The 9,036-nt window shown below is 44.0% G+C and overlaps 1 protein-coding gene across 1 annotated transcript in view; it reads right to left on the bottom strand.

Moving 5' to 3' along the window:
• Positions 1–2,236, bottom strand: part of LOC119291768 (uncharacterized protein SYNPCC7002_A1590-like) — a 3,616-nt gene extending 1,380 nt beyond the window's left edge. Inside the window, exons 1-5 of the mRNA XM_037570577.1 lie at positions 1,968–2,236; positions 1,678–1,868; positions 1,526–1,571; positions 342–424; positions 138–254 (exon numbers count right to left, since the gene is read on the bottom strand). Of these exons, the coding sequence (XP_037426474.1) occupies positions 138–254; positions 342–424; positions 1,526–1,571; positions 1,678–1,868; positions 1,968–2,163 (633 nt within the window). The 5' untranslated portion in view covers positions 2,164–2,236. The remainder of the gene's footprint in view (positions 1–137; positions 255–341; positions 425–1,525; positions 1,572–1,677; positions 1,869–1,967) is intronic.
• Between the last annotated feature and the right edge of the window lie 6,800 nt (positions 2,237–9,036).

The raw sequence follows: 9,036 nt of genomic DNA, 5'->3' as shown, positions 1-9,036 counted from the left end.
GGAATGAGTCAGTACATTGAAGAATTTTTGTCAAACACAGTGCATTGAAAAAAATTAAAATGCAGGCTGAACTGATAAAAAAAATGGAGTAATCAAAAGGCTGCAATAGGGAAAAGGCAAAACAGTATTTAACTGACCTGCTTCAGAAATCGTGGAAGCATGACTCGGAGTAACTGCTCAAGCACTTGCCTGCCACTTGATTCAATAGCTTCAACTGGTAGTGCTTGAAATGGAAAGGGAATGTCAATTGCAACCTGAAAATTATCATACAAATATGGTTCAGCCCAAGAACTTCCAGTGATGTTTAGATGAAGTCAGCTGACAACCAGAAACTGAATTACCTCGATTGTAGCATCCGATGTAAGCTGTTGAAGCGTCGAACCCTCTGAACTGCTGTTGCAGAAAACCCTATTCACCATGGAAGCTGCATCCGACAGGAAATCATGTCAATGGTTTCCTGGAACAGCAATTTAATATTTAATTTTCGAAATGCTAAATACAACTACAAAATCACGTGTATTAACTAACATAGAGTGAATCATGCAACTCCATTGTGCCACTAAGTCTGACGAAAGAAAGTCCCTCCAATTAATTTTCACCGTGTGGATTGTGCATACAAACTATTGAGGCTGCGTTCGGTTTGCATGTATAGAAAATACAGGACCAAAAAACTGCAAAGGAATATGATTGATTGTACAGTAGCAGACCATAGGGTTATAAAGCGAAGGAAGAGAAGCCTGCGGGGTGTTCGAAGCATAGTTGTAAAAAATACTTTGTTACTGGCCAAGACTGTGTAGGCCATGGCAGATCCTATGCTATTTTTTATCCGCATGTACTCTCTCAGATTGTCTTTTTCCTCATGCATGGCTGGTACAGTTCAATTGTTTATTTGAGTGGTGTTGCCTTCTCTCGGGCATCCGCCCAGAAATGAGGTTCAACTGGATTTTTGCAATCCTGTGGAATGAGCCCTCCAAGACAGTATTTCCTCCAAACTTCTGTAGCACTTTCCTACGAGGCGAACGGTTCAGAGGTAAACAAAACTACGGGTTTTCGAACATGCAGATTTCCTTTGTTTTTCCTGCAAACCGAACGAGGCCTGAGTTTCTTTTTTTTTTTGGACGCACCAATTATTTAGTTAGATAAGTGCAAAAAGAGCAAACAACCCAAGAAAACAGTGATCACCACAACTAAGGATGAACCGTGACAAGCAGAGGAAACCAAAATGCCGTATGCATCACTATGATTGATGGGCTTCTTTTGGTCACCCCTTTGTAGTTTACTCGTCCCGTACAATGCAATTGTATCACACAGTCCACATGATGTGTTTTAACCATGCTATCTGGCATCAGAATTAAACGAATTCCAACGCTTCTTTGGGGAATTGACCCCGTCATCATAATTAGGTGCAGTGCCACTGAGACAATAACAGAATTAATATCTGACAGCTCTAGTCTAGCACGCTAAGCAATCTGACAGGTATCACAACGGAAAGACGATACAAACATGAAGAGGCGGACAACCTCACCCGAGAATTTGTCATTCTGCGCCTCCACAAGGGGTGACCCCTCCAGCTGCACAACCAAAACATTTTTCAGCATTTGCTAGTCGCAGACACATCATCCGCCGCCATTAGTGAGGCACTGAGTAGCTAGTTACTGCAGGGTGCTCGATGCTTGCCTTGCATGAGAGGAGGCGGATGCAGCAGCCGTTGGGCTCCTCGTCGACGCGGACGAGGAGGACGGGGCAGACCTCGAGCGCGAAGAAGCGGAAGCGGTAGACGTAGCAGCGGAAGGTGGACTCGTCGACGCGCTCGATGCGCTCCGCGTCCAGCACCGAGTACTGGCTTGCCGGCAGGCCCATGTACTCCGCTGCATACATATGCGGACAGACGGACGGTAACGTGTCAGGAGATCGCTGGGGGAGGTGAGGTGAGGTGAGGCTCCTGGTCGGGGCTAGGGTTGTCGTACCGAGGGGGCGGGCGAGCTGCTGGACGGAGGTGGACTCGGAGCGGCGGGCGACGAAGCGCGCCTTGGGAGCGGACGACACGGCCGACGACGAGGACGAGGAGGGAGAGGAGGAGGCGCAGACGACGGCGGCGGCGCGGCAGCGGCGGAAGGCGGCGGCTGCGGGCACGGGCGGCGGGGAGCGGAGGGACGCTGCCATTGTGGGCGTCGGTCGGCTGCTTCCCCGCGGGCGCGCACCACCGGGCCTTTGCCGTGTGTGGTGTGGGGAGAGGCGAGGAATTTTGTGTTGGATGGATCTTCTTCCTCGTTCGCATTGGACGGATAAGATGCAGTTGGGATGGGTAGGGGTCTGGATCGGGTCGGCCCTACCATCTCGGGTGGGCCAGGAGAGGAATCTCTTCCGCTGGAATGCGGGGCCGTGGAAACTGTAGCCATGATTTTTCTTCTTTTTCCTTGCCTGATGATGAAATGGAGATTGATCTTCCGGCACGTGCTCCCTCCGTCCTCCGTCCGTGAATAAGTGTATTTCTAATTTTTTTTCTAAGTTAATTTTTTTTAACCAAAACAGTAGTGGCATATGTGACATCAAATTGGTATTGTATGAAAGTACATTTCAAAACAAATCTAGTGATACTAAATTATTGCCATAAATACTAGTACTATTTCTTTCTTATAAAGTTGGTCAAAATTTGAAACTTTGACTTATGAAAAAAGTTAGATGTACACTTATTCGCGGACGAAGGAGTACGTACCTTCTCTATCCACATGTTGCACTCTCCGACTCCGAGGTGCTCGGGTCGCGGAAGCTCGAAGCCTCACACACACCCGGTTAGGCCTTGCTTCGCCGTCTCTACTTCCTGTCTAAATCACATTATTATCTGATTATTATTAGACAAAAGGACAAAGATATTTTGAAAAAACAGCGGCAAAAGTTTTGAAAATAATTGCCTAATAAATAAACAAACAATTGATGAAAATTGTAACATACCCCACTAAGACGAACAGGTATTCAGGTAACAACTACCGTGTTGTTTGGATACTAATATTTGACCATATCAGTCTTGCTAAACATGTTTAATAGTGCATGTAAAAAAAATTGTTTAATAGTGTAGTCACCTAAAACTATGTTTGGTTAGCGTAACAAATTTTAGGACGAGCAAAACTTAGCTTCTTGTAAAAAACAAGAAAAAAACAAGTTTTAGTAGGGAAAAACAGTATAAACTAGTTTTAGCATATCCTAAACTTCCATCGCACATAACATTCTCCACTCAAGGAAGCTGACTTCCTCTTCCAAACGTCCCACGACCTCACGAGTTGCATGTGGCTGAGATTCATGATGAGACATCGGGCGACTCCAACATGTCGAACACCAATAGACCAAGCGGGACGGACCCCCCCCCCCCCTCAATGCGGAGCATGAGGAAGAAGTGTGGGTACATCTTGAAAGTGCGTTACGTCGACTAGAGGGGGGTGAATAGGCAATTTTTAAGAAATCTTCACTGAGGAATTTCAAGGTGAGGAAATTCCTAAGCGAAGAACTACTTGCAGCGGAATAAATACTCAGGTATAAGCAAAACAGAGTAACAGCATAGTCATCATGATGAAATGAAAGACAAGCACTGAGTACAGAAAGCGTAAACACAGGATAAGCAGGATGAAGACAAACAGACAGAAAAATTAGGATTGAGGAATAGAGAAAGTCTTCAGTCAATGTCTTCAAGCAGTAATGATCAGGTACATCAACGCATAACTGAGGAAATGAAAGGGTTGAGAAAATAGAACCAGTTGGCTTGGTGAAGACAATGATTTGTTCGACCAGTTCCAACTGTTGTGACAGTTGTACGTCTGGTTGGAGTGGCTGAGTATTTAAACTCGAGGACACACAGTCCTCACTGTATTCTCCTTGAGCTAAGATCACGCAAATCTCGCACAACAGTAGTGGTAAGTCTTCACAGGTGACTTCCAAACCTTCACAGACTAGGTCACTCGGCAATCCACAATTCCTCTTGGATGCTCAGACCATGACGCCTGACCGTTTGGAGGATACACAATCCTCAAAGGTAACAAGCGTCGGTTCCACACAGGAACAATCTCTTCAGTGATGCTCAATCACTTTGGGGTTTGTAGGTTTGGGTTTGAGAATTGGGTTTTCCTCACTTGATGATTATCGCTCAAAGTCCTCAGAGGATGGGATGCTCTCAAATGACAAGTGTCAGTTTCTCTCGGAGCAGCCAACCAGCTAGTGGTTGTAGGGGGCGGCTATTTATAGCCTACGGGGCAGCCCGACATGATAAGACATAAATGCCCTTCAATGATATGACCGTTAGGTGGTAGATATTTTGGAACGGCTAGCGCGCGGCTCAGCAACGGTCGGATATTTTGAGGTCCGAATTCCTCAGGGCTATCATGTTCCTCACTGTGTAGGCAATTCGCACTAGCGAATTCCTAACTCCTTCGTCAGAACAAATTCCTCAGAGACCAAAAGATCTTCGTCTCTGTCACTGAAGAAATTGACTGAACTGATATGAGATTTCCAATGGCTTCACTCGAAGGATTGGGTAGGTGTAGGATTTTGAGATGAGCATCACTTGGAAATCTGTTTCCTTAGTATTACCTCGACCCGCTTTAACAGTACGGTGTTTCCTATGACTCAAGAAGAAGAAAATGAAACTAACACGCTTCAGATTCCTCGCATGAATATCGAAGTCTTCAAGGTCACACCAATTTCTTCACTTTCAAAGTCTTCAGGAGAACCAAAGTCTTCAGCCGAAGACATTCATTTTTAGGGGTCGACTTTCACTGTAAATATCAAACTCCTCATTGACTTATAGAGCCTGTGTACACTCACAAACATATTAGTCCCTTAACATATAAGTCTTCAATACACAAAAATCACTAAGGGGCACTAGATGCACTTACAATCTCCCCCTTTTTAGTGATTGATGACAATATAGGTTAAGTTTTCAACGGGGATAAACATATGAATTGAAAGTACTCAATATTGAGGAATTTGATTGCAAGATATAGAAGAACTCCCCCTGAAGATGTGCATAGTGAGGTATTTGCTTTTGAAGCAATGCACACTTGAAGAGTAGAGTCATGGAGATCTCCCCCTATATCTTGTAATTCATACACGCATTTACATATAGAATGAAGAATTTGAAATGCATGATAAAATATGGTGACTAGTGTAATTCAACATGCGTGCATAGGATTAATGAGGAAATAGCATGCAGAAAAACAGAGCAAAAGTATCAGGTCACCATCAAACTTAAGTTTACAACTCGATCAACAAAAGCTTCAGAAGAGCGAGAGTTGCAACTTAACAAAAAAATGCCCATAAATATAGACCCGCTTGAAGACTAACTCAAATTTCTCCCCCTTTGTCATCAAATGACCAAAAGAGACGAAAAGTGAGGACTAACGCCCCTGAAGAATTTCTTCACGAAGTCGATGGATGAGCGCCAGCGTTGTTGGGGTCGTCGGTTGGAGTAGGGCCTGCCGCAGTGTCGTCTAGATCTTCATTTTCATCAGTGTCACGAGACGAGGAATATGAACTGGGCACCAAAGGAGGAACTTCGACCTTCTTGAATTTCTTTGGTGGAGGCTTAGCCCAGCCAAAGTCCTGCTTGAAGCCCATCTGCTTGAGATCCTCATCATCGTAGAGGTGAGTCAATATAGCCCAGGTGTGATCGAACATTTCGTTGATGTAGTAGTGGTTCTTCTTCACTGAATTATCAGTGGCAGCCATGTTGTGAAGAATTAAACCAAACTGGCGTTTCACCCATTTGTCATTGCGATTCACCTTCTGATGAAGACTAAGGAGAAGCTCACGTTCAGTCATCACCCTTGGAGCTGTTGCCTGAGGACTTTGCTTTGAAGCATTTGCGACAGTATCATGAGTGGCAGAATCATCACTGGTGGAGTATGTGTTGGGGAACGTAGTAATTTCAAAAATTTCCTACGCACACGCAAGATCATGGTGATGCATAGCAACGAGAGGGAAGAGTGTAATCTACATACCCTTGTAGACCGAAAGCGGAAGCGTTAGAACAACACGATTGATGTAGTCGTACGTCTTCACGGCCCGACCGATCAAGCACCAAAACTACGGCACCTCCGAGTTCTAGCACACGTTCAGCTCGATGACGTCCCTCGAACTCCGATCCAGCCGAGTGTCGAGGGAGAGTTCTGTCAGCACGACGGCGTGTTGACGATCTTGATGTTCTACCATCGCAGGGCTTCGCCTAAGCACCGCTACAATATTATCGAGGAGGACTATGGTGGAGGGGGGCACCGCACACGGCTAATAGATCTCAAGGATCAATTGTTGTTGTGTCTTTGGGGTGCCCCCCTGCCCCCATATATATAGGAGCAAGGGGGGAGGCGGCCGGCCTATGGAGGAGGCGCACCAAGGGGGGAGTCCTACTCCCACCGGGAGTAGGACTCCTCCTTTCCTTGTTGGAGAAGGAAAGAGGAGGAGTAGGACTCCTCCTTTCCTTGTTGGAGAAGGAAAGAGGAGGAGAGGGAGAAGGAAAAGTGGGCTGCCCCCTTTGTCCAATTCGGACCAGAGGGGGGGCGCAGGCCTCCTTCCTTTTGGCCTCTCTCCTCTATTCCCGTATGGCCCAATAAGGCCCATATACTCTCCGGCGAATTCCCGTAACTCTCCGGTACTCCGAAAAATACCCGAATCACTCGGAACCTTTCCGAACTCCTAATATAGTCGTCCAATATATCGATCTTTACGTCTCGACCATTTCGAGACTCCTCGTCATGTCCCCGATCTCATCCGGGACTCCGAACTCCTTCGGTACATCAAAACTCATAAACTCATAATATAACTGTCATCGAAACCTTAAGCGTGCGGACCCTACGGGTTCGAGAACAATGTAGACATGACCTAGAACTATTCTCGGTCAATAACCAATAGCGGAACCTGGATGCTCATATTGGCTCCCACATGTTCTACGAAGATTTTTATCGGTCAAACCGCATAACAACATACGTTGTTCCCTTTGTCATCGGTATGTTACTTGCCCGAGATTCGATCGTCGGTATCCAATACCTAGTTCAATCTTGTTACTGGCAAGTCTCTTTACTCGTTACGTAATGCATCATTCCGTAACTAACTCATTAGTTACATTGCTTGCAAGGCTTATAGTGATGTGCATTACCGAGAGGGCCCAGAGATACCTCTCCGACAATCGGAGTGACAAAACCTAATCTCGAAATACGCCAACCCAACATGTACCTTTGGAGACACCTGTAGTACTCCTTTATAATCACCCAGTTACGTTGTGACGTTTGGTAGCACCCAAAGTGTTCCTCCGGTAAACGGGAGTTGCATAATCTCATAGTTACAGGAACATGTATAAGTCATGAAGAAAGCAATAGCAATATACTAAACGATCAAGTGCTAGGCTAACGGAATGGGTCATGTCAATCACATCATTCTCCTAATGATGTGATCCCGTTAATCAAATGACAACTCATGTCTATGGCTAGGAAACTTAACCATCTTTGATTCACGAGCTAGTCAAGTAGAGGCATACTAGTGACACTATGTTTGTCTATGTATTCACACATGTATTATGTTTCCGGTTAATACAATTCTAGCATGAATAATAAACATTTATCATGATATAAGGAAATAAATAATATCTTTATTATTGCCTCTAGGGCATATTTCCTTCAGTCTCCCACTTGCACTAGAGTCAATAATCTAGTTCACATCATCATGTGATTTAACACCAATATTCACATCTGTATGTGATTAATACCCATAGTTCACATCATCATGTGATCAACACCCAAAAGTTTACTAGAGTCAATAATCTAGTTCACATCGCTATGTGATTAATACCCAAAGAGTACTAAGGTATGATCATGTTTTGCTCGTGAGAGAAGTTTAGTCAACGGGTCTGTCATATTACAGAGTCATATGTATTTTGCAAAATATTCTATGTCCATAATGCTCTGCATGGAGCTACTCTAGCTAATTGCTCCCACTTTCAATATGTATCCAGATTGAGACTTAGAGTCATCTGGATCAGTGTAAAAGCTTGCTTCGTTGTAACTTTTTACGACGGGCTCTTTTATCACCTCCATAATCGAGAAACATCTCCTTATTCTACTAAGGATAATTTTGACCAATGTCCAGTGATCTATTCCTAGATCACTATTGTACTCCCTTGCCAAACCAGGGCAGAGTATACAATAGGTCTGGTCCATAGCATGGCATACTTTTATAGAACCTATGACTGATGCATAGGGAATGACTTTCATTCTCTTTCTATTTTCTGCCGTGGTCGGGTCTTGAGTCTTACTCAATTTCACACCTTTGCAACACAGGCAAGAACTGTTTCTTTGACTGTTTCATTTTGAACTATTTCAAAATCTTGACAAGGTATGTACTCATTGAAAAACTTATCAAGCATCTTGATCTATCTATATAGATCTTGATGCTCAATGTGTAAGCAGCTTCACCGAGGTCTTTCTTTGAAAAACTTCTTTCAAACACTCCTTTATGCTTTCCAGAAAATTCTACATCATTTCCAATTAATAATATGTCATACACATATACTTATCAGAAATGCTGTAGTGCTCCCACTCACTTTCTTGTAAATACAGGCCTTTCCAAAAGTCTGTATAAAACCATATGCTTTGATCAACTCATCAAAGCGTATATTCCAACTCCGAGATGCTTGCACCAGTCCATTGATGGATTGCTGGAGCTTGCACATTTTGCTAGCACCTTTAGGATTGACAAAACCTTCTGGTTGCATCATATACAACTCTTCTTTAAGAAAACCATTAAGGAATGCAGTTTTGTTTATCCATTTGCCAGATTTCATAAAATGCGGTAATTGCTAACATGATTCAGACAGACTTTTAAGCATCGATACGAGTGAGAAAATCTCATTGTATTCAACACCTTGAACTTTGTCAAAAACCCTTTTCGACAAGTCTAGCTTTGTAGATAGTAACACTACTATCGGCGTCCGTCTTCTTCTCGAAGATCCATTTAATCTCAATGTCTCGCTGATCATTGGGCAAGTCAATCAAAGTCCAT

The sequence above is a fragment of the Triticum dicoccoides genome, chromosome 4B (assembly GCF_002162155.2).
Source record: "Triticum dicoccoides isolate Atlit2015 ecotype Zavitan chromosome 4B, WEW_v2.0, whole genome shotgun sequence".
Taxonomy (NCBI): Eukaryota; Viridiplantae; Streptophyta; class Magnoliopsida; order Poales; family Poaceae; genus Triticum; species Triticum dicoccoides.
The sequence above is the reverse complement of the archived record's forward strand: the minus strand, read 5'-3'. Positions and strand labels throughout refer to the sequence as shown.